The sequence below is a fragment of the Schistocerca piceifrons genome, chromosome 5 (assembly GCF_021461385.2).
Source record: "Schistocerca piceifrons isolate TAMUIC-IGC-003096 chromosome 5, iqSchPice1.1, whole genome shotgun sequence".
In the NCBI taxonomy this organism is placed as follows: Eukaryota; Metazoa; Arthropoda; class Insecta; order Orthoptera; family Acrididae; genus Schistocerca; species Schistocerca piceifrons.
Window position 1 is genome coordinate 353,563,276 of NC_060142.1, and position 26,961 is coordinate 353,590,236.

Here is a 26,961-nt window from a genome sequence, read left to right on the forward strand (position 1 = left end):
CTACTTACCAATGTACAATGTGGATTTCGCAGGCGCCGCTCTGCTGTTGACCATCTGGTTACCTTGTCGACCTTCATTATGAATAACTTCTTGCGGAAGCGCTCGACCGCGGCTGTGTTCTTTGATTTGGAGAAGGCTTACGACACCTGTTGGAGGGCGGGCATTCTCCGCACCATGCATACATGGGGCTTTCGCGGTCGCCTCCCTCTTTTTATTCGTTCCTTTTTAATGGATCGACAGTTTCGGGTACGTGTGGGTTCTGTTCTGTCCGACACCTTTCGCCAGGAGAATGGGGTGCCACAGGGCTCAGTTTTGAGCGTCGCTCTCTTCGCCATCGCGATCAATCCAATAATGGATTGCCTCCCAGCTGATGTATCAGGCTCCCTTTTCGTGGACGATTTTACCATCTATTGCAGCGCGCAGTGTACACGTGTCCTGGAGCGCTGTCTTCAGCGTTCTCTTGACCGTCTTTACTCCTGGAGTGTCGCCAATGGCTTCCGTTTTTCTGCCGAGAAGACGGTCTGTATTAACTTCTGGCGCTACAAAGAGTTTCTCCCACCGTCCTTACGACTCGGTCCCGTTGCTCTCCCACTCGTGGAGACAATCAAATTTTTAGGCCTTACCTTTGACAGGAAACTTAGCTGGTCTCCACATGTGTCATATTTGGCCGCCCGTTGTACCCGTTCTTTAAATGTCCTCCGTGTTCTCAGTGGTATGCCGTGGGGAGCGGATCGAACCGTCCTACTTCGTCTATATCGGTCGATCGTCCGCTCCAAGCTGGATTATGGGAGCTTCGTATACTCCTCTGCACGGCCATCCATCTTACGCCGCCTCAACTCCATACAACATCGGAGTTTACGACTTGCGATCGGAGCATTTTATACCAGTCCCGTAGAGAGTCTTCATGCTGACGCTGGCGAATTGCCACTCACCTACCGGCGTGATATACTGCTTTGTCGGTATGCCTGTCGGCTACTGTCAATACCCGACCATCCGTCTTATCGTTCCTTTTTTGACGACTCTCTTGACCTTCAATACGGATTGTATGTCTCTGCCTTGCTACCCCCTGGAGTTCGCTTTCGTCGCCTCCTTCAACACCTTCATTTTTCACTCCCTGCAACCTTTCGAGTGGGCGAGAGCCGCACGCCACCTTGGCTCCAGGCTCAGGTCCGCGTTCACCTCGACCTCAGCTCGCTCCCAAAAGAGGTCACCCCTGGTTCGGTCTACCACTCCCGTTTTTTGGAACTTCGTTCGAAGTTCAACAACATGACTTTCATTTATACAGATGGCTCTAAGACCAATGACGGGGTCGGGTGTTCCTTTATTGTCGGGGCACAAAGTTTCCAATACCGGCTCCATGGCCATTGTTCGGTCTTCACAGCTGAGCTCTTTGCCCTCTACCAGGCTGTTCTTTACATCTGCCGCCACCGACATTCTGCTTATGTCATCTGCTCAGATTCCCTGAGCGCCATCCAGAGCCTCAGTGATCCGTACCCGGTTCACCCTTTCGTACACCGGATCCAACGCTCTCTTCAGCAGCTGGTGGACGTCGGTACGCCGGTTAGCTTTATGTGGGTTCCTGGCCATGTCGGTATCCCTGGGAACGAAGCTGCAGATGCCGCGGCCAAGGCTGCGGTCCTCCAGCCTCGGACAGCTTCTTGTTGTGTCCCTTCGTCCGATTTTAGCAGGGTCATTTGTCGGCGCGTTGTGTCGCTGTGGCATGGCGATTGGGCTACACTTACCGACAACAAGCTTCGGGCCTTAAAACCTCTTCCCGTGGCTTGGACGTCCTCCTCACGCCCTTCTCGGCGGGAGGAGGTCGTTTTAGCAAGGTTAAGAATTGGACACTGCCGGTTCAGCCATCGCCATCTGCTGACGGCGGCGCCGGCGCCGGCGCCGTTCTGCCCATGTGGGCACTTGCTGACGGTTAGACACATTTCACATTTTAATGTCCTGTCCAGATCTTAACACACTGCGCCTCGATCTTAACCTGCCTAATACTTTAGATGCCATTTTAGCGGATGACCCACGAGCAGCTGCTCGTGTTCTTTGTTTTATCAATTTGACAAACCTTGCTAAGGACATTTGATGATGTTTTTTAATCCTATGCCTGTCAGTCTGTCTTTTATTGTGTTTTCCCTTTTAGTTGTTGTTGTCAACTTGTGCCTCGCGGTGCATTCTTAGAGTAGTCAGGGCGCTAATGACCATTGAAGTTGTGCGCCCGAAAACAACAACAACAAAAAAAAAAAAAAAAAAAAAAAAAAAAAAAAAAAAAAAAAAAAAAAAAAAAAAAACCCCACCCCCACCACACACACACACACACACACACACACACACACACACACACACACACACACACACACACACACCTCTCATCCCCCACGTTTTGTTAATAAGGATGCTGATTGGGACACATTTAACACTTCCTTAATGCTTCATATGCTTCCCCTGGTGATATCACTTTCTTCAAGATCTCTCTGCTTGAAGCCACTCCTATGATGGACAGAGGATGTCACTGAGGTCATTAAATGCCCTTCAGCAGTACAGGGTGAGTCAAAAAGGGCTTTCTTTGGAATGATATAAAAATTTATTGAGGTAACTCACAGAATCATTTTGTAGCAAACAACCTAAGTTTGAGTCATGTAGTGCATCAGTACCTCATTCCACCACCAGCACAGTTAAAATGTCTATTTTCACTGGTGCGGAGTATGCTCTCTCTGCAACTGATGTTCTGTGTAAGTTTTGCACTGAATATGCTAAAAAATCCCCCAAGCAGGCCTGCTGTTGCCCTTAGGAAATTGAAAGCGTATGGCCCTTTCTTCTTCATGCAAAAAACTGTCACTGATATTGTCTGTCTGGATACGCTTGAAAACATTTTAATTCTACAGACCAGTGAGGATGACCGAGATGGGCTGGTTTACTACCAGCTAGATGGTACACTACCTCATTTCCACACGGAAGTTCGAGATCATCCTTGATAATCACTTCCCAGGTCAGTGGATTGGACATGAAGGGCCAATCGCATGACTACCTCACTTCCCAGACTTGACACCAGGGGATTTCTTTCTCTGGGCTTTCATTGAAGATCATGTGTGTGTTCCTCCCCTACCAAAAGATTTAGCGACCTGAAAAATCGAATCTAAGCTGCCGTTGCACAAGTTACACATGATTTGCTGCGAGTGTTGGAAGAAATTGATTACTGATGTTACGTTTGTTGCAACACAAACGCTAGTCACATTGAGTGAAAAGAACACTTGACACTTTCATGTGAAACATGACATTGTTTGCTACAAAATGATACATCTACCAGTTCAGTAAGGTATCTCAGTACATTTCTGTATCATTCCAAAGTTGCAAAGTCCTTTTTGACTCACCCTGTTTGTAAATTGACTGATATCCTAGGCTTCCATAAGGATGACACAGTGAAAGCTGGCACTACTGTCACCACTGTCAATGTGGCGATGCACTTCGCCCAAGCATTGTCATTTGTAAACTATCCTCCTCCTGCCTTCTGTTTCCACACAAGATGAACAGATAGTGCCATCCAGTATTTCAATACAGAATCTTTGGAACTCTAAAACACATCTCGGCACACAAACATTCTCCTAAAATACAGCTCTGGTTCCTGACTGGATACAAATCAAATGTTAGACTATTTACCTATAAAATGCAAGACCCACATCTTTATTATTTTTAACTGAATCTGATTTGAGGGCAAGTTCCCACTCCTGTGGAGAGAAAGTATGATTATCCGAGTTTTGTAACCAGGAAACACCCCATAAGAGGCAGATAGCTACAGACCATTCTGTCTTACCAGTGTCCTATGTAAATAGGTCGAGCACATGGTAATCCAGTGACTCTGCTAGACCCTCAGCATGGATGGCCTCTTGTGTAATTTATAGTGTGGATTTCACGTGGGTCGGCCTACAAGTGATCACCTACTCAGAATGGCTTTTACCCGGTGTCAGCATTTCATAGCTGTCTTCTTTGTCCTCCATAAACCCTGTGACACTACATGGCACCACCACATCCTCATCACCTTGCATGAGTGTGTTGTCTGTTGACCCCCTAGATTTTCAGCGAAACTTCTCTCAGCAATCTCTCAGAGACCAAGTCAGTAATTTTTATGGTTTTAGAAAGCATTCTGCAATTGGAGCAAAGCAGTGGTTGATATAAAATGCCAAAAATCAAATAAAAATAGTCTCGATTGAGTTTTCAGATTTTTATTCGTGAGCACCAGATTCAGCCCTTTCCTCAGACCATCCTCAGGCTTTTCCCCGCAATTGTGGCTGCTGGAAATGGTAGACAGGGCTATATCCATAGAAGTAAGGATGTCAGTTATAGAGCACAATGGCAGGTAAGAGCCTGGGGGGTGGTCTGAGGAAAGGGCTGAAGCAGGTTGCTCATGAATAAAACTCTGAAAATGCAATTGACACTGTTTTTATTTGGTTTTTAGAATTCTTATAGTGCTTCTCATGTAAATAACAGTCCTATAAGGGACTGACCCTATGACTTATCTTAGAAAATACATTAAGGAAAAGCAAACCTACATTTCTGGCATTTGTAAACTTAGAGGAAGCTTTTGATAATGTTGACTGGAATAGTCTCTTTCAAATTCTGAAGGTGGCAGGGGTAAAATACAGGGAGCAAAAGGCTATTTACAATTTGTACAGAAGCCAGATGACTACACTAAACAGATTCAGAAGGATGTAGGTTGCAGTAGGTACTGGGAGATGAAGAAGCTTGCACAGGATAGAGTAGCGTGGAGAGCTGCATCAAACCAGTCTCTGGACTGTAGACCACAACAACAACAAGGGTCAGTGCTGAGTGTGACCATCTTATTAACAGTAATCAGTGGACTCATAGAGGCAGTGGGAGCTAGAGTCTCAGAATCCATATATATTGATGATTTTTGCATGTACTGTAGTGCTTCAAGATGAGGGTCACTGAGTGACAACTACAAGGTGCTGTAAGCAAAACAGATTATTTTGCATGTACTCATGCATTCCAGTTTATCTGTGCCAAAAGTTGCATCATGCATTTTTGCTGACATATAGCTGTTCCACTTATGAAAGCTTAATCAGACATGTCAGCTAAAATCTAATGTCCTACATCTCCCAGAGTTTGGGTTGTTCCATCTAGAGGCAGAGATCAACTAGCCATCCAGAACATTTGAATCAATACCTTCATTTTATGATACTTAATTAAGGCTTCCAGAAAAATGGTACTGGTCAAGAATTGCAGTATCAGCTCATCTACAGTCTATTGGTTATGACTTTTGCTTACCTCTTCTCAATACTCTCACTATGTCGTATTTGGGAACATCCTAACATTTCTTGCATTACCAACAGATTCACCTGGACCTTTCTCCTCTTGGTCCAAAGGATGTCATAGAACCCTTGCTTTTTTGCCATTTGTTCCTCTCGATATTCAGGTGAATACTCTAATCCATTAGTGTTTGTCTGGATGGCTCAAATTCTGAAGATGGGACAAGCTATGCCTCCACATGCATCAGGACAAATGAGCAACACTCCCTGCCTAATGGATGCTACTCATTTGTGGCAGGATTTATGGCAGTACACCCAACCCCATCGCATGAGTTTGTCCTCACCTGTAGTGACTGAATGAGGACTGTGAGGCTATAGCCCACTGTTATTCTTAGCATTCTTTTGTAACACAGGTATAAGATCTCTTCCTAAACTTTTGCAACATTGGGAAAATGGTGGTATTCCTCTGGCTCCCCTGTAATATTGGTATCTCGAGGAATGAACTTGTGGATTGGTTCACCACAGAGGATATTGGGAAGGATGCTTTGGAAATAAAGATAACAGGCTGCAATAGGTGGGCAACATTGACCACTGACTCTTACATGGAGAATCCCCGAAGTGTGGGACAGACTTTTTGAAACCATCTTCCATATGGAGCTGAGTGTAAGATGATCCTGAATACAAGACAACCCCCTCTTCCTTTTTTTTTAATAGGCTTCTTGGGAATATTTTATTTTTAACATAATGTGACTTACCAGAGTTACAAACTGTTTTACTGATATAAAATAACTGCCTAAAAAAAGTTATCATTATACCTATTTTAAACTTTGTTTGTTGATTGTCTACATTTTGATAATAAGAGGAGATAAAAAATAAACAAAAAGAACTGCCTTACCTAATTTTTATTTTCACTTTCTTTATTGCTTACCATCATTGTGATATCAGTAACTGTAATTGCGCACATCATTGCCATCATCATTATCATCACCATTGTTGTCGTCATAGTTATTATCACTGGTATCACTATCTTCATTTGTAAACCTACTGGCATTTCTTTCTTCCTGACACTCCTCCCATCGTATGTCATCTTCTGAGCCATGCATAGCCTTATTGGATATGCAGTGCTTTTTGAATCATTTCACAATAGATTCACTTGAGATTCTGCTCCAGGCAGTAAGAATCCACCACTGGCCCATCCTGGATACTGGGAGATTCTTTAACTCCCCTCCCCTTACGGTGAAGGCATGGTATCGTTGAAGAAGTCAGTCATGGTAAAGCTGTCACATGTGAACCTTAGATGATTACTTGAAGATGTGAGGTCATGCTACTAGAAATTATTATGAGGGTGAATCAGAAAGAAGTTAAACCATCTTGCTGCAAAAGCATACTGTGTGTCGTGACCATGGCCAGTGTGTAGCGTGTGACAATAAAGGCTGAAATGTCTGGTAGGATGGGTGGTGTGATATCCTGTCGTGTTATGTATGCGGTGCGGGCTAGGCTCAGTGGAGTGTCAACTGGATGTTCATTCAAAATTGGAGGTGTGAGCATCAATCAGATTTCTGTGGGCTAAGTGGCTCAATTGCATAGACATTCATTGTGAAATAAAGCGGTGTAAGCAATTTGATACTGGACGCACACATCTCACTGGTGAATATTGCAAAGGCAGGCCAGTACCGTTGCAAATGTTGACCGTGTGGATATGATCTTTAGAGAGGATTGGCGCACAACACTGCAGGAAAGTGCTGAACATTTCGTATGGCAATTCGTTCTCCATTGTTCACCAGCACATTGGATATTATAAACTGTGTGCTGGTTGGGTCCCACAGGTGCTCACAATATTCACAAGGGACAACGTTTCCAATCATCACTAACATTTTTTAACAGTATTCTGTGAAGGGCAGTGAGATTCACCAGAGGGCACGAAACGTGGGTCCACCACTTCTTTGCCAAAACAGAGTGTGCATCAGTGGAATGGGTGCAAACCACATTACAACGATGAAAGAAGACCAAGGCCTAACCTTCAGCAGCAAAAGTGATGGCAACAGTGTTCTTTGATGTGGAAGGTGTGGTAGACATGTAATTTATGCCCCAAGGCACGACAATCAACAAACATTAAACCGGTTGTGTAAGGCAATTAAAGAAATGCGCCAGGGAAAATTGAGTGCCAGTGTGGTTTCCTTGCATGATAACACAACACTACACATGGCCCGCCAAATGTCCAAACGTCAGAACTGTTGCAGAGATTCAAGTGGGAGGTATGGCAACATCCACCATACATTTATCATGTGTTGTGTTCAGCAAGATGAATGAGGACCTTGGTGGATGACGATTCCGAAACGATGAGCAGGTGAAAGCAGCTGTACCAGGTGGTTAGGTAACGCTGGAGAACTACAGGCAGTTGTTCTTTCAGGATCATTTTCCTGAGAAAAATTGCGTGTGATAGAAGCTTACTTCCGTCTGCTAATGCACCCAGCATTACTGCTATTCTTGTCTTCTTACTACCAGAACTCCTTATAGAAACACTTTCAATGCCCTTTACATCACTAGTAACATTTGATGGCACATTGAAATAAACAGACGTCTGATCAGCATTGCCCTTGTGGCTTAGCAAATAGTCATGCCGTTTCCTAAGATTGATTATATTATGCTAATATGCAAGTAATTTTTCGTGATATACCATGGGTAGTCGCTGAGCTATAGCATAGTTCTGTGTTGTAATATAAGCACTAGCCTCTTTATCATTCTCGTGCATCAGCCAGTACTTGCTTTGAATTCTGCGACACATGCATCTGAAAAATTCTTCTTTCCTCTAGTATCTTCATTCAGATAATTTCTCAAGTAATTGAGCATCATTCATTGTGTTTCTCATGCATTACTGAACAACCTGCTGCTCCAAATAGTGAAAACTTCCCTGCTGTAGTTCACTGAAAGTTTGTTGTTCTTTATTTTTCATCTGATGCCACCTATGAACATTACTTCTGTGACAACAAATTTCCTTCCTGCTGCACAGTTGTTTGGGTTATAGTGCACTTCCTATGTCAGCAGTTTTACACTGTTGATAATGGCATGATGACTCACGGAAATCAAGACAACCAGTCATGAGTAGCCAATGAGAATGATGTTTTTATTTTTTCACTTTGTGAATGAAGTTAGCTGATTTTTTTCTTTCTCTCATAGGTATTTAAGTTTTGATACAGGTAACTTTGTAAATTGTGAATTCAAATGGTTCAAATGGCTCTGAGCACTATGGGACTTAACATCTGTGGTCATCAGTCCCCTAGAACTTAGAACTACTTAAACCTAACTAACCTAAGGACGTCACACACATCCATGCCCGAGGCAGGATTTGAACCTGCGACCGTAGCGGTCACGCGGTTCCAGACTGAAGCGCCTAGAACCGCACGGCCACACCGGCCGGCGTAAATTGTGAATATTAGAAAATTACAGCTAAATGATTCTGAGAATGAACATTATAAATATCAGTGTGGCTCATTTGCAAGTGCACTTTAGCACACTTCTAGTACTGTCACGTTTCCTGGATGAAGAGAAATATTCAGTAAGCTACGTCGACTTTGACTAGTGACGCAATGTTAGTGGCTGCTGTGATGTCATATTTTGGTTCGTGTATTTACAGTTTTGCTTGCAAATTTCAGGTCACAGTGAGTTTTTAGATTTTCTGCATGGGAAACTACAGTGTTACGGCTTGCAATAATATTTCGTTAATTGAGAATCTGCGACTTATATACCAGATATTTTGCATTTCAAAACAAAGCATTTCGGTAGTGACATGTAGCTTGCTGTTAAACCATAAATTCTTGTTGCTGTATTGACAAAATAACACAGATGGGAATTTGAGTGAAAGAAGGGATTATAAATAAAACGGAATTCAAGCAAAATGAGGAATAGAAACAGTGAATGCAGTAACACTGATGAAAATACAAAATGATAAAAGGAAGACATTAAATAGAAGTTAGTACATGAAAATATTTATATTCACATGGACAAAGATTCCGGAATACATAAAAATGATTCAGATCACAGGGACAAAGATCAAGATGAAAACACTTGATGGAAGGAGAGCAAATAACGAAGTTAATACGATGATGAAAATGTTGTGACAAAGGATATAAACTGAAAAAATACGTTTAAACCAACTGATTGACTAAAAATAATGATCAAGGTCATTTCAATAAAGATTTCAAAATGAAAAATATTAAAGCACTTGGTGGGATTCAAACCCACGATCTTCTGCATGCGAGGAATGTACCTTAACCACTATGCAGTGTTGCTATTCTGCATAATACTCTTATTTTTAAATCTCTAGATTCTAGAGGATCCTGTGAAATTCTTTTTTATTGATTACTCACAAATTAGGTCCTACACTACCACTCTTAATGCTGATGCCTTTCCTTTTAAGTTCTTCAAAAGTTAATTTTGTTGTATGTGCTGAATCTGTCCTTCCAACAACCATTCCTTTTCCATTTTTCCTGATGCCATTGCCCTTTGGCTTCCCTGAACTTTCTGTTGTTTTCATTTCTAACTGGTTTATATTGCTGGACTCATTTTTTAGCATTTCATTCCTCAATCAGTAAAAATAGGATACTTGTAGGATCACTATGTCTGTCTGTGTCTGTCTGTCTGTCTGTCTATCTATCTATCTATCTATCTATCTATCTATCTATCTATCTATCTATCTTAAGACCCCTAAAAAAAAAAAGGTTCTATGTCAATACAGTCAAAAGATATGACCATTTATGTCACATGCTTTGATACTCACAAACTCACTCATCAGAACGTGTAGAAGCATTGTCTATGTAAATGATTAAGTTTATACAGAACCCTCAAAGTGTGACTCCTACTCGCACTTGTCTGGTTTTTTTATACAATGTGTTGTTTTTATCTGCATTATAAATATCTGCCTAGTACATTCCTCTCTTATGTATTCAGTTGACTCTTGCCATGGATTCTCTAACCTTTCTGCAGCAGATGTGGTTCAGTAAAATAATAATAATAATAATAATAATACTCCTTGAACCAAACCCCACTGGTATCTTCGTAGACAATTGCTCAGTTGTGTAGGACTCATACCAGATGGGATTAACAGATGATACTGAATGTGTACAAAGGAGGGTGGCATGAATGGTAAGAGATTTGTTTCACTCATGGGTGAATGGTATGGAAATGTTGAAAAACCTGAATTGGCAGACTCTTGAAGATACACACATACCATCCCCTGAAACCTTGCTTATAAAATTTCAAGAATCAGAGAATCTGGAAATATTCTTCACTCAGGTGTTCCAGTCAGTACTTACACACTGAGTGGTAACTATTATCTTCATTACTTCAGTGATTATCAGTTTCTAATTTTATAGTACCATTCAGACTTTGATTGTGTGAGCTTAAGTTGATGACCTGCTATTTGAGTCTTCCTCAGAATTTTTGCAGATAGTATTGATGTTTGCAGTGGTTAGATGGATGATGGAAACTGTGCCCATGTTGCATATCACATCTTGTCTTGTTTAAAATGCTGTGTGTTTCCTGTCAGTACATGCTGTATCTTTGGTTTCAGATTGATAATAAATTTCAGTCTTATTTTTTCAAGCACTTGATTGGCTGTCAATTCTGTTACTAATTATTTTTTTCTGATTGGTGTTACAAGATGAGTTCCATATATTGATGGTAGACTATATTTTTGAAAAATAAATAAATAATAAATAAATAAATAAATAAATAAATAAATAAATTACTTCAATTGTAACCAGTTATTTCTCATGAGTGTTTTGGTAACTGGGCTGCAATACGAGTTATCAAGTGCTCTCTATGAAATTTATGTAAATCAGTGATTTTACTCGCGACATTTTTGATAGTTGTCAAACCATGTCTATGTATCTGTTGCTAATTGTTGATGCCTATTTGGTGCCGATACTGATGATGTTGCTATTATTTGGAATACCTAATGAATAACTCCTTAGTACAACTTCCTGTGTACAATTTCTTTTAGGAAATTCTGATTGTGGTATTTTTATTTACATGTCTATTATTTTTTTATGAGTAAATTATTTCATATTGTTATAGGCCATTGATGAGCAACTCCTAGTTGACAGTCTATCAGAGCGGATGAAAGATGATAGCCCAAGAGTCGTGAAAAAAGTGTTCAGCAGCTTTGACTCATCCGTTCTCACATTGTTACTGGGCCCTGATTATTTACTGAAGAATCTCATACAGCTTGCAAAGAAGTGTTGGATACTGAGGGGAGAATGGACTGAAATTGCTGCAAGTGTTCTAAACATTATTTGCAGTGAACAAGTTAACAATTTCTTTGAAAAAGATGGTCACATTCTGGTTACTGTTTTTCCATACCTCTTTCCTGGAGGGAAAGCAGAAGCCCAGATTGCTAGGGACATTTTAACATCATTTTTTGCTGGAACTAACATGTTATTGACATATATCAGGAGAGGTATGTACATGAGTGATCACTGAACTTGTACTGCTTGTTTATATTTAATCCCATTCTAATTGGGACTTATTACTGCGATTAAATGAATATTTCTATTGTTTTAGGTATGCCTGACCCTGATAAATGTGACACCACACAAATCTGTGTTAAAACATTTAGAGGCCTCATTACCTGCCATAGCATACCTGGAATGAGTGAATATTTGCAGGAGGCAGCACAGCTCGTAGAACCTGAGAATTCCGACACTGTTGAAAAGTTTCTTGCTCTCCTGTTTAAATCCTCAGCAATAACCAAGAAAGTTACTGCAAAAGAGAGTAAAAAGATTCTTGATGAGGCTGTAGCATATGTTGAAGGCTCAAAGGTAAAAGCATTTACATTTTTTTAAAGGTGGCTGTTGGTCAGAAAAATACCACATACATTAGACAGCATATTGATTGTTCCAGTAAACAGTAGGTGTTAACCTGAAAATATCTCTTATGGAATTATAATATCTCTTCACTGATCAGTGAGTATTTCAGTATGGCATGTGATGTGTGTGTATCACTTTAGAATATCTTCATGAAAAATGAAGGAAAGGTGCAGAATTAAAGTTTAATATCCTATTGATGACACATCATTACAGATGGGGTACAAACTCGAATTGGGGATGGACAAGGAAGAAAATTGGCTGTGCCCTTTTCAAAGGAACAATTTCAGCACTTGCCATAATGAAACGGCAGCCCTTCAATGTGCAGTGTCTTGTATATGTTCAGTTGGGAGGGAGCATGAGAGGTTTTCATGTTGCGGGTGTCTGTCCACCAAGCCAGCTTTGTCTGGTCAGGCATTGTTAGCAGTCAAATGGAAACTAGGTACATATCAAACCACCTTGCAAAATCTCGTAGATGGCAGCTGTCAAGTAGCACTAGGTATGCTTTGGGCAGGACATGCCCCTAAAATGATCCTGCCACAGACGAGAGAATGACGTGTCTGTATCGGCACAGCTGACACTATTAGTTGCGCAGTGATATGTTCCAGGCATGATTGCAATCAGCTGACTGTGAAATGACACTCCTAGATCAAGTTGAAAATTGTCTATAAACAAGTCGCTGTCTCACTGTTTCTGGGTCCATTTATGCTGGGGAAGACTCACTGTTTGCTAAGCAAACACAGTGTTTTTGCGTAAGGGGAAAGCATCTAACGGGTTGCAAAACTTATATGTCAGCCTCCTGAAGCTCATGGAACACAGTTTAGTGGGAGAAGTGTGACTCATAGGCTGCATCAAGGTCTCTTCTTTTTGATTTTTTATTTCACACATCTAGTTCTGTAGGACCAAGTTGAGCAGCAAATCTCCATGGTCACGGAATGTGTCAGTACATGAAATTACATCAGGAAAGTATTAATAGATAAAATAAAATGTTTATGAATCCCATTTATATAAATGCAGTCGGTAATGTAATACTGGAATTAGCTTAATTTTTCAAGAAACGCCTTAACAGAATATGAGTGACCCATGAGGAAACTCTTCAGTTCAGATTTGAAAGTGCTTGGGTTACTGCTAAGATTTTTGATATAGACACACACACACACACACACACACACACACACACACACACACACTGAGAGGCCAATGTCAGAATAGTCAGACTAATGAACAGAGATCGACAAGAGGTTTGCAAACTTCTACCACTTATTGCCAGAACTGCCTGTTTCAAAACCAAAAATGCCTTTCGAGAATGGGAAGAGTTGGCCCAAAATATAATAATATACACCATAAGCAAATCAAAATTAATAAAGTAGACTACTTTCTGTATCATACTATCACTTACTTCAGATGCTATTCCAATATTAAAAATGACAGCGTTAAGTCTTTGTGCAGGATGCTGAACATGGGCTTTCCATGACAATTTACTGTCTATCCAAACACCTAGGAGTTTGAACTGTTCAGTCACACTAATCAAATGCCCTTTTTGTGTCATTAGAACGATCACCGTGGTCTAGGGGTAGCGTCTTTGATTCATAATCAAAACGTCTTCAGTCCCGGGTTCGATCCCCGCCACTGCCTAAATTTTGATAAATAATCAGCATTGGCGGCTGAAGACTTCTGGCCTAATAAGTCAGCCTCATTCTGCCAACGGCCTTGTCAAAGAGGGCGGAGGAGCGGATAGAGGTTCAGGGCACTCTCGTGGCCTAGGGGTGGGAAATTGCCCCTAAAGGCGGAAGAATCAGCAATGATCAACGACATGAGGATGCAGAAGGCAATGGAAGCCACTGCATTAAAGACACGTAACGTGTATCCACAGGACATGTGGCCTTTAATTGAAGAAGTGTCATGATGATCTCTCCATTGGCAAAAGATTCCGGAATAGTCCCCCATTCGGATCTCCGGGAGGGGACTGCCAAGGGGGAGGTTACCATGAGAAAAAGATTGAATAATCAACAAAAGGATAACGTTCTATGAGTTGGGGCATGGAATGTCAGAAGCTTGAACGTTGTAGGGAAACTAGAAAATCTGAAAAGGGAAATGCAAAGGCTCAATCTAGATATAGTAGGGGTCAGTGAAGTGAAGTGGAAGGAAGGGATTTCTGGTCCGATGAGTATCGGGTAATATCAACAGCAGCAGAAAATGGTATAACAGGTGTAGGATTCGTTATGAATAGGAAGGTAGGGCAGAGGATGTGTTACTGTGAACAGTTCAGTGACCGGGTTGTTCTAATCAGAATCGACAGCAGACCAACACCGACAACGATAGTTCAGGTATACATGCCGACGTCGCAAGCTGAAGATGAACAGATAGAGAAAGTGTATGAGGATATTGAAAGGGTAATGCAGTATGTAAAGGGGGACGAAAATCTAATAGTCATGGGCGACTGGAATGCAGTTGTAGGGGAAGGAGTAGAAGAAAAGGTTACAGGAGAATAAGGGCTTGGGACAAGGAATGAAAGAGGAGAAAGACTAATTGAGTTCTGTAACAAGTTTCAGCTAGTAATAGCGAATACCCTGTTCAAGAATCACAAGAGGAGGAGGTATACTTGGAAAAGGCTGGGAGATACGGGAAGATTTCAATTAGATTGCATCATGGTCAGACAGAGATTCCGAAATCAGATACTGGATTGTAAGGCGTACCCAGGAGCAGATATAGACTCAGATGACAATATAGTAGTGATGAAGAGTAGGCTGAAGTTCAAGACATTAGTCAGGAAGAATGAATACGCAAAGAAGTGGGATACGGAAGAAGTACTAAGGAATGACGAGATACGTTTGAAGTTCTCTAACGCTATAGATACCGCAATAAGGAATAGCGCAGTAGGCAGTACAGTTGAAGAGGAATGGACATCTCTAAAAAGGGCCATCACAGAAGTTGGGAAGGAAAACATAGGTACAAAGAAGGTAGCTGCGAAGAAACCATGGGTAACAGAAGAAATACTTCAGTTGATTGATGAAAGGAGGAAGTACAAACATGTTCCGGGAAAGCTGCAGGAAAAAAGGGAAGAATCGAAAAAGATATGATTGTCAGAAGAACAGACTCAGCATACAGGAAAGTCAAAACAACCTTTGGTGACATTAAAAGCAACGGTGGTAACATTAAGAGTGCAACGGGAATTCCACTGTTAAATGCAGAGGAGAGAGCAGATAGGTGGAAAGAATACATTGAAAGCCTCTATGAGGGTGAAGATTTGTCTGATGTGATAGAAGAAGAAACAGGAGTCGATTTAGAAGAGATAGGGGATCCAGTATTAGAATCGGAATTTAAAAGAGCTTTGGAGGACTTACGGTCAGATAAGGCAGAAGGGATAGATAACATTCCATCAGAATTTCTAAAATCATTGGGGGAAGTGGCAACAAAACGACTATTCACGTTGGTGTGTAGAATATATGAGTCTGGCGACATACCATCTGACTTTCGGAAAAGCATCATCCACACAATTCCGAAGACAGTAAGAGCTGACAAGTGCGAGAATTATCCCACAATCAGCTTAACAGCTCATGCATCGAAGCTGCTTACAAGAATAATATACAGAAGAATGGAAAAGAAAATTGAGAATGCGCTAGGTGACGATCAGTTTGGCTTTAGGAAAAGTAAGGGGACGAGAGAGGCAATTCTGATGTTACGGCTAATAATGGAAGCAAGGCTAAAGAAAAATCAAGACACTTTCATAGGATTCGTCGACCTGGAAAAAGCGTTCGACAAAATAAAATGGTGCAAGCTGTTCGAGATTCTGAAAAAAGTAGGGGTAAGCTATAGGGAGACCCGGGTCATATACAATATGTACAACAACCAAGAGGGAATAGAAAGAGTGGACGATCAAGAATGAAGTTCTCGTATTAAGAAGGGTGTAAGACAAGGCTGTAGCCTTTCGCCCCTACTCTTCAATCTGTACATCGAGGAAGCAATGATGGAAATAAAAGAAAGGTTCAGGAGTGGAATTAAAATACAAGGTGAAAGGATATCAATGATACGATTCGCTGATGACATTGCTATCCTGAGTGAAAGTGAAGAAGAATTAAATGATCTGCTGAACGGAATGAACAGTCTAATGGGTACACAGTGTAACATTACAAGTCAAGATAGCTGTAACAGAAATTGAATAGCGTAAAGTTATCATTAAAAACGCACGCCGCGCGATTTGTGACGATTTGGTTGGTCATAATAGTAGTAACATGCTTTTGAATACAATTAAAATATAACGGCGATACCTGTTTAGTGTTATTGGAAATAATATGTAGTAAATTAATGAGTAAGGTTGCCGATCCTATAAGAAGAGGTGAAATTGGGCATATTAAGGTGTTTTGCTTTAGGTCGACTAAGCCGATGATACAGCGTCTTCTTTTCCGTTTACTCTTACGGAAAAAAAAAAAAAAAAACAAAAAAAAAAAAAAAAAAAAAAAAAAAACAAGTAACGAAGTGCTAATTGTGCGTTGTGAAAAATATAGGGGCGAATTTTAAATAGCTACAGTGTATAATCAGACTAACAAATGGACATTCAGTTACGCGAAATAGCGGACAGCGAAGTGTGGTCATTAAATTGAGTACACCTACAGGGTGGTCAATTCCGGGATAAGTCTATTCGCATCTCACGAGGGACGCTTCATTGAGACCGTTTTTTTTTATTATATCACGGAGAGTGGGCTTCAAATTATAAAAAGGAGAAAAGCTGTATCATTATCATTGACTGTTGGTGTTAAGCAACCAAAACTGTTCATCAAAGGGTTTCGGTGAATGAGTGGTGAATGCGAAATGAAACTGTGAACGAAGTTATGTTAAATAAAGCAGAAGAGACAAGACAGTTTGGTCGTATCTGTTATTATTCCATAAACCGTAACATTTCTTCTCGTTGTACGAAGCCTTTATAGACGATCGTTATGACAATTTGCTTTGAAGGTATCTCGTTACGAGTTAAGTTTTGGGGATCTGGTCATCAGGGGATAGTTCGTAGATCTTAACTACTGCAGCTATTCTGGAATCGGGTGCTACCGTGACCGTTGTGCGTTGTCAATGGCTTAAGGTCATCATATCTCATGGTCTAAGATCGACGCGTCTTTCCTCTTGGTATAACGGTGGCTCACGGTAACAACGACAATGCCGACGGCGAAGGAAGATACGGTAGAAGTGGCGCCACAACGTGCGCCTCGATCAAGGAGGATTGCTGCATCGAGTCGAGTGTCATCCGGATTCACGAACCCTAGAGTTGGAAAATAGTGTAGCAGCCAGTGAGTCTGTCCAATGAAAGAGGTATTCTTCAATAATCGCTAAAAGTGAGCGGTACTACCAGGTATGATTAAAATAACTCTATAATTATTAAGAAAAAGGAAGTTGAGACTTGTGATTTTGGTAGATAAATATATATAAATACATAGTGAAAATAAGTGTATGTCTTGGTAGTGAATAATCATGTCAAAACGAACGAAAAGAATACATGATAATGTGCAGTTGAGTAGAGTAATGAGTAGAGAGAGAGAGAGGAAAGTGAAGGGGATAGGGATGATGCATCCCATGAGCTCAATGTGGGACAGGAGACATGTACAGATAATAATACAGTTATTAGAGCCGTTAGGAGATTCAAATACAATGATAAGTAAGGTAAGCAGCGTGGGAGAACATAAAGATCTTGAGGTTTTGGAAGTAGATCAGCAAGTTGATCCTCAAAATGGAAATATTAATCAAAAAATGTTTGATATGCTGGTATCAATAAATACTCAAATGGGTGTAATGAATGGAAGACTTGGTTCACTAGAAAAAGATAATAAGCAATTAAAAGAGGACAATCAAAAGTTAAATGAAAAATTTGAGGCCAAATTTGGTTCATTAGAAGTTAAAATGGATTCTTTGGAAAGCAAACTGAACACCTTTGATTATAAACTGGAAAATACTAAGAAAGAATTAAAGGCGGACTAGGAGACTCAATTAAATGCGAAATTTGGAGAACTAGATGTAGAGTTTTCTAACACCTTAGAAAGGCAATATAATAATTTAATGGGAAAACTTCATTCAAAGAGTTATGATGGCCTGTCCAATAGGATGGTTAAGTGTGAAAGCAGCTGTTTCAATGCTAGCGCACAGATAGAAGAGCTTTCGAAACAAATAGTCGAGTTTGAGTCCAATGCTCGTAAGGGGATTGACAAGTATTTCGTAGATCAAACTAAAAGACTTGACGAAGATCTATCTGAATGGATAGAAATAAAAGGAAATGAAATTGTAGACAAGGTTAAGACTACTATTGGATCCCAGCCAAATGAAAGTATCAATGAGCACCTAAGTAGAAATGATGAATTAATTAAGCTCTTCACTAGCGAAATTCAGAAAATAAAAGAGAAAATAGTTGATGAGTTACCTAAATGGCAAAAGGAAACCAATCATAAATTGGCGGAGTTAGAACGAAAGTCATCACAAAATTTGTTGACAGAGGACGAACGTTCGGAGAATAGGTCGAAAAACAACCAAACATGTGATAATACGAAGTACAATTGTGGTGAAAATTTGCATTGCGAAGGTGATGATTCGGTTGGTAAAGATGATGATTCTTTTGGTCAGCGAGGATATTTGTCTTCTTTAAAGGTGGAGAACAGCATTTTTAAAAGTAGACAATTCCCAACATTCTACACTGAAAAGAACAACCTGCATCCGAAAATCTTTATCAATAATTTCAAAAGAATATTTCCACGTAGCTGGTCAGAACACGACCGACTTCAATTTATAGTATCCAAAATTACCGGAGAAGCTGCATTATGGGCCGCCGAAGTAAGTGAAAGTTGCCATACTTGCGCTGAGTTTGAACAACTTTTTTTGGCTAAATACTGGTCGTCGAATAAATAAGAGAAATTAAGAAAAGAGGTTTACCAACCTGAGTATTTTAACAGTAAAAGGAGTACTTTAAGGCAATATTTTGAAAAGTACATAAATAAGACACGTTATTGGAGTGATCCAATTTCTCACAAGGAAGTGATCAGAATTTTGAAGGGAAGGTTGCCCATAAATATACGTGAAAAGTTAATAAATGTTCCTGACCACGATGTAGAACAGTTCTTGTCGGTGATTGACTCTATAGATATGATTATGGAAGACGCGAGACAAATGAGTAGTAATCAAATGTCGACTCACACTCATAGTAATACGAATAATTATAATAATATCAATATAATGGAAGGAAACATTCCACGTGGGAAAAATTATATATAAAAACAAAGATGAGGTGACTTACCGAACAAAAGCGCTGGCAGGTCGATAGACACACAAACAAACACAAACACACACACAAAATTCAAGCTTTCGCAACAAACTGTTGCCTCATCAGGAAAGAGGTAAGGAGAGGGGAAGACGAAAGGAAGTGGGTTTTAAAGGAGAGGGTAAGGAGTCATAATAAAATAATAATAATTTAACATATGATAATAATAATACTGAAAACCAGGTCAAACCCGCATCACAGGAGCGTGGACAATCTTCATCCTATGGTTGCAATAAAAACAATGATTATAATAAATATAGAAGAGATACTTACTGTGCTAGAGGTAAACCTCAATATGGTGACGCGAATGTGCATAGTAGTGATATTAATAAGAGTAACAGATACCCAAGTGATGAACCCAATTGTATTCGACCTTGGGAAGATAATTCGAAGCATAATGTTCATTGGCAGGATGGAAGAAATGCCTCGAGTCCTCATCCAGCACAAGGAATTACACCAATGGGCGAAGGAGCCTCCAATGTGCGACGGGGTGAATACCATAACCCGGATCATACTGTACGGATTGTGGAAGTTCATGAACCCCCACCGATGACTCAACGAGATAGATTAAACTAATACCAGTCACCAAATGCCTTCCTAGGATGACTGGAAAGGAGAAGGAAGGCAGGCATCAATTTGAACTGAGAGTAATAAGGTACAATAATGATCAGGATATAAGGAATGAATTAATTGAAGAAAAACCTGAAGTTTCTAATAAATGTGGACAAATTTTACAGGCGATAATTCCAACAAGTATAAATAATGTTGATGTTGAAATATTAATTGATACTGGAGCAATTATTAGTGTCATGACGCTGGACAGTTTAAAACAGGTAAGCCGAGGGGTAAAAATGCCCACTTTTCCTATCACAGGATGTACCATGTCTGGCACGTTCAGCACAAAAATGCAAAAAGTTGTGAAACAGGTACATGTCGACGTTACAATACGGGGGGCTCAAATAGAAAGTACATTCCTGGTTGTTCCTAAAATGACAGTACCATGTATCTGGAGTTTGGATTTTTTATGTGAGACCGGTGCAATCATTAATTTAGAGAAAGGTGAATGTATATTTAATTCCAATGGTAATGTTTTGACAGCCACCCTGAGAAAGGGCCGAGTAATTCCAAATCAGTTGTGTATGAATCTAATGGTAAAATATGTCAGTATTGATGATGAAAATGTGTATGATATATGCCTTATTGAATGTTCTGAAGAAATGATTGATAAAATGTCATTGCAGGAAAAGGTGTTAGAATCAGAATATTTATCTGTTATCCAAAGGGACAAACTGTACTACTTGTTGGAAGCATATCAGTCGATTTTTAGTAAACGTCCGGGTATAATAAAAGACTTTGAATTCCATATAAAGACGTATGCACAAAAAACCCTTTTGTCGTACTTCCTATTCTATCCCATGGACAAAGAAAGTAGTAGTCAGAAAAGAAATCAATAAAATGTTAGAATGGGGTATTATTGAGCCCTCAGATTCCGAATATTGTAACCCTCTTGTGGCGGTAATTAAACCCAATGGTGACATCAGATTGGTGTTGGATGCCAGAGAGATCAATAAGATCATTATACCTGTACAAACGCGACCGGAGAACCTAGAAGAGTTAGTACAAAAGTTTTATGGTGCCCGCTTCTTAACTTCTTTGGATATGCGTAGTTCATATTGGCAAACTAGAATATCGAAAGAATCTAGAAAATATACTGCATTCGTTTTTCTGGGCCGAAGTTATCAGTTTACCGTCATGCCATTTGGGTTGAAAATAAGCGGTGGTGTTTTCATATTGGCATTAGATACCGTACTGGGCAGAGACCTTTTTAATGAAGTTACTTTATATGTGGATGATTTGCTAATTGCTTCTGAAACTTGGGAGGAACATTTGGACTTATTAAGAAGAGTTTTTGCGAAATTTTTGGAATACGGAGTTACTGTAAATTTGAGCAAATCCAAATTTGCTCATAACCAATTGAAATTTCTTGGACATATAATCACTCCTGAAGGGATAAAACCAAATCCTTAAAAGATGGATGCGATTAACAGATGTGCTTATCCAAAAAATAGGACGGAATTAAAGTCATTTATCGGCTTAGTTTCATTTTTTCGACGATTTTTACCAAATCAGTTAGGAAGCCAAGACTGTTTGTTACGGCTGTTAAGAAAAAATGTCATGTGGGAGTGGAATTCCGAATGCACGCAAGCTTTTGATAACATCCGCAATGCTTTGACTAATGCGCCACTGTTACATCATCCGAGACTTGATCAAGATTTTTATATTGCTGTGGATGCTTCTGAAACAGGATTGGGTGCCACTCTTTTCCAGATGGACAATCCAGAAGATATCAGTACCATCAAAATAATTGGGTTTGCCAGCAGAACACTCTAGCTGTGAATGTGCATATTGTACTACTGAATTGGAAGTACTGGCCTTGGTCTGGTCCCTTAGAAAGTTTCGCTATTTTGTATATGGAAAGAAGATTCTGCGCCCACAAAGCTTTATCTTTTATTTTAACAGGAAGGATGTTCCATTCACGTTTAACTCGGTGGGCCTTGCTACTGCAAGAATATGATATTACGCTCAAATACACCAGAGGGAAAGACAACATCATAGCCGATGCTCTTTCAAGACTACCGAAAAGAAAGAATGACGACGAGTGTGAAGAACGGACTATTGACTTTAAAGTCATGAATTTATCAAGGCAATATTGTGAGAGGCAGATTTCACAGCTATGTCGAAGTCTTCCACAACTGCAAGAAGATGATAAGTTGTGGAAAGCCACTAGGCATGCTGTTGAAAGCAAAACGCTAAGTCACTCTCAAGAACAGTATCAATTAAAATCCGGAATATTGTATCGGAGGAAGGATGAAGAAGATGTTTGGAAAGTTTGTGTTCCAAATAAATATTTAGAATCACTAGTATGGTGCACTCACTTGCATTGGGGTCATTTTGGTGCCGCTAAATGTACAGCCAAAATAGCACAATACTGCTATCATCCAAATTTGGGACGTATAGCTACAAATATTCTTAAGAAGTGCAAAATATGTCAGAAGGCGAAACCCATAAACTATTGTCGGAAGATAGAATTACATCCTATCATCCCACAACAACCTTTAATGTTGATGTCATGTGATGTCTTTGGGCCATGTCCCATGACACGTGGACGGTTCAAATATGTATTGGCTTTCTATGATCTCTTTTCAAAATATGTGAAATTATATCCTTTGAAAAATCTCCACGTTCGACCCATGTTACGCAAATTTATCAACAACTATATAACTGAGCTTGGCAAACCTATAATGGTCTTGACAGACAACGCTGCTTATTATACAAGCAAAGTATGGAGAGACACTATGAAAGAACAAGGAATCCAGCACATTTACATCTCAAGATTTTACCCTTGTGGAAATCCGGTTGAGAGAATCTTCCGAGAGTTGAACCGATTTTTACAGACGTACATACCCAAACAACATTATAAATGGATCGTTGGATTTATGAATTTGAGAAAGTGTATAATGACTTACCACACTTATCAACAGGTTATTCACCTAACCAAATAGTATTTGGTGAAAGTATTGTGCCAGAATGGATGAAGAAATTACCTGTGATAGAACAAAAGATTACCAAGAAAGAAGATATGGTGAAGAAGGTCTACGAAAACCTGAAACATCTAGCACAATTGAGAAAAACCCGTTTTGATAAAAATGTGAGGAAAGTAGTAACATATGACACATATGATGTAGGGGAAGAAATTTTATTGAGAAATCACCCAAAAGCATCAACCAGGAAAAGACTGAATAAGAAATGGCAATATTTATATACAGGTCCATACAAAATAATGAAAATACCTCATGAAGGGAGCTACCTCCTGGCAGATTGTGATACTGATGTAATTAAAGGCACATATAGACCTGAAGAAGTATTATCAATAATGAGCAAAATATAGATTCAAGAAACACTGAATTATACCAAGACTACACTCAGTGGACTAAATAAAAGCACCAGTGGATAAATACGTACTTATACTAACTTACAAAGAAAATTAAAGAATGTACTGACGATTTCCATGAGATACCTTCTCGGTATCACTAACAATGTCGACGCTGAAATACGATTTATCCTCTCACCGAACAGCGAGGATGGATGATTTAAAAGTGGAATTAAGAGGAAAAGAAAAGGACCAAATCCTCTCTGGTTAAACAAGTGGCCTAATAAGGGTTTTGGCCTAGGATGCCAATCGTCGAACCCGGCTGTGGTCCCTGCCTTGCACAGTCGGTTGAAGAACTGAGGGCTTCATCCAAGAAAAAAAATGTGGTGTGAATATGAAGTGATTAGTGCGAAGTGTTTCTAAGACAACCTATAAACAAATGTGGAATTTAGTTAAGGGCATTTTGTCTAGGCCCATTAACTCAACTTAGATATTGCAGAATGTATGTACTGACTTGTTGAGTGAATCTGAGAGTGAGTGTATTCGCCGGAACAAATACCCTCTCCTGTCACTGTAAAAAAAAAAAAAAAAAAAAAAGAGAGAGAGAGCCTGTTCTGTCTGGAACCTTCTTCAAGACATCACAGTCTGGGGGGCCATGTAACATTACGAGTCTAGATAGCTGTAACGGAAATTGAATAGCGTAAAGTTATCATTAAAAACGCGCGCCGCGCGATTTGTGACGATTTGGTTGGTCATAATAGTAGTAACATGCTTTTGAATACAATTAAAATATAACGGTGATACTTGTTTAGTGTTATTGGAAATAATATGTAGTAAATTAATGAGTAAGGTAGCCGATCCTATAAGAAGAGGTGAAATTGGGCATATTGGGAAGAGTGTTGGGTTTTAGAAACTGTAAAAACTGAGTCTTATCATGATTTAGCATTAGTTTATTTTCTACAAGCCATGAACTTATATCTGGAACTGCACTATTTGAAACAGTGCAAATATTGTGCGCAATGTCCTTTACTACCGAGCCAGTGTCATCAGCAAACAGAAATATGTTAGAATCACGTGTTAATAGTAGAAGGCACATTGTTTATATACGTAAGGAACAGGATGGCCCCAACAGCTTTGTTGTTGTTGTGGTCTTCAGTCCTGAGACTGGTTTGATGCAGCTCTCCATGCTACTCTATCCTGTGCAAGCTTCTTCATCTCCCAGTACCTACTGCAACCTACATCCTTCTGAATCTGCTTAGTGTATTCATCTCTTGGTCTCCCTCTTCGATTTTTACCCTCCACGCTGCCCTCCAATGCTAAATTTGTGATCCCTTGATGCCTCAAAACATGTCCTACCAACCGATCCCTTATTCTAGTCAAGTTGTGCCACAAACTTCTCTTCTCCCCAATCCTATTCAATACCTCCTCATTAGTTACGTGATCTACCCACCTTATCTTCAGCATTCTTCTGTAGCACCACATTTCGAAAGCTTCTATTCTCTTCTTGTCCAAACTAGTTATCGTCCATGTTTCACTTCCATACATGGCTACACTCCATACAAATACTTTCAGAAACGACTTCCTGACACTTAAATCTATACTCGACGTTAACAAATTTCTCTTCTTCAGAAACGCTTTCCTTGCCATTGCCAGTCTACATTTTATATCCTCTCTACTTCGACCATCATCAGTTATTTTACTCCCTAAATAGCAAAACTCCTTTACTACTTTAAGTGTCTCATTTCCTAATCTAATTCCCTCATCATCGCCCGATTTAATTTGACTACATTCAATTATCCTCGTTTTGCTTTTGTTGATGTTCATCTTATATCCTCCTTTCAAGACACTGTCCATTCCGTTCAACTGCTCTTCCAAGACCTTTGCTGTCTCTGACAGAATTACAATGTCATCGGCGAACCTCAAAGTTTTTATTTCTTCTCCATGAATTTTAATACCTACTCCGAATTTGTCTTTTGTTTCCTTTACTGCTTGCTCAATATACAGATTGAATAACATCGGGGAGAGGCTACAACCCTCTCTCACTCCTTTCCCAAGCACTGCTTCCCTTTGATGCCCCTCGACTCTTATAACTGCCATCTGCTTTCTGTACAAATTGTAAATAGCCTTTCGCTCCCTGTATTTTACCCCTGCCACCTTCAGAATTTGAAAGAGAGTATTCCAGTTAACATTGTCAAAAGCTTTCTCTAAGTCTACAAATGCTAGAAACGTAGGTTTGCCTTTTCTTAATCTTTCTTCTAAGATAAGTCGTAGGGTCAGTATTGCCTCACGTGTTCCAACCTTTCTACGGAATCCAAACTGATCTACCCCGAGGTCCGCTTCTACCAGTTTTTCCATTCGTCTGTAAAGAATTCGCGTTAGTATTTTGCAGCTGTGACTTATTAATTTTCACATCTGTCAACACCTGCTTTCCTTGGGATTGGAATTATTATATTCTTCTTGAAGTCTGAGGGTATTTCACCTTTCTCATACATCTTGCTCACCAGATGGTAGAGTTTTGTCATGACTGGCTCTCCCAAGGCCATCAGTAGATCTAATGGAATGTTGTCTACTCCCGGGGCCTTGTTTCGACTCAGGTCTTTCAGTGCTCTGTCAAACTCTTCACGCAGTATCTTATCTTCCATTTTGTCTTCATCTACATCCTCTTCAATTTCCATAATATTGTCCTCAAGCACATCGCCCTTGTATAAACCCTCTATATACTCCTTCCACCTTTCTGCCTTCCCTTCTTTGCTTAGAACTGGGTTGCCATCTGAGTTCTTGATGTTGATACAAGTGGTTCTCTTCTCTCCAAAGGTCTCTTTAATTTTCCTGTAGGCAGTATCTATCTTACCCGTAGTGAGACAAGCCTCTACATCCTTACATTTGTCCTCTAGCCACCCCTGCTTAGCCATTTTGCACTTCCTGTCGATCTCATTTTTGAGACGTTTGTATTCCTTTTTGCCTGCTTCATTTACTGCATTTTTATATTTTCTCATTTCATCAATTAAATTCAATATTTCTTCTGTTACCCAAGGATTTCTATTAGCCCTCGTCTTTTTACCTACTTGATCATCTGCTGCGTTCACTACTTCATCCCTCAGAGCTACCCATTCTTCTTCTACTGTATTTCTTTCGCCCATTCCTGTCAATTGTTCCCTTATGCTCTCCCTGAAACTCTCTACAACCTCTGGTTCTTTCAGTTTATCCAGGTCCCATCTCCTTAAATTCCCACCTTTTTGCAGTTTCTTCAGTTTCAATCTGCAGTTCATAACCAATAGATTGTGGTCAGAATCCACATCTGCCCCTGGAAATGTCTTACAATTTAAAACCTGGTTCCTAAATCTCTGTCTTACCATTATATAATCTATCTGATACCTCTTAGTATCTCCAGGATTCTTCCAGGTATACAACCTTCTTTTATGATTCTTGAACCAAGTGTTAGCTATGATTAAGTCATGCTCTGTGCAAAATTCTACAAGGCGGCTTCCTCTTTCATTTCTTCCCCCCAATCCATATTCACCTACTACGTTTCCTTCTCTCCCTTTTCCTACTGACGAATTCCAGTCACCCATGACTATTAAATTTTCGTCTCCCTTCACTACCTGA

At 40.0% G+C, this 26,961-nt stretch overlaps 1 protein-coding gene across 1 annotated transcript in view; it reads left to right on the forward strand.

Moving 5' to 3' along the window:
- LOC124798417 (HEAT repeat-containing protein 1) overlaps positions 1 to 26,961 on the forward strand; it is a 286,351-nt gene that overhangs the window by 82,401 nt on the left and 176,989 nt on the right. The window contains exons 6-7 of the mRNA XM_047261815.1: positions 11,343 to 11,724; positions 11,829 to 12,085. Of these exons, the coding sequence (XP_047117771.1) occupies positions 11,343 to 11,724; positions 11,829 to 12,085 (639 nt within the window). The remainder of the gene's footprint in view (positions 1 to 11,342; positions 11,725 to 11,828; positions 12,086 to 26,961) is intronic.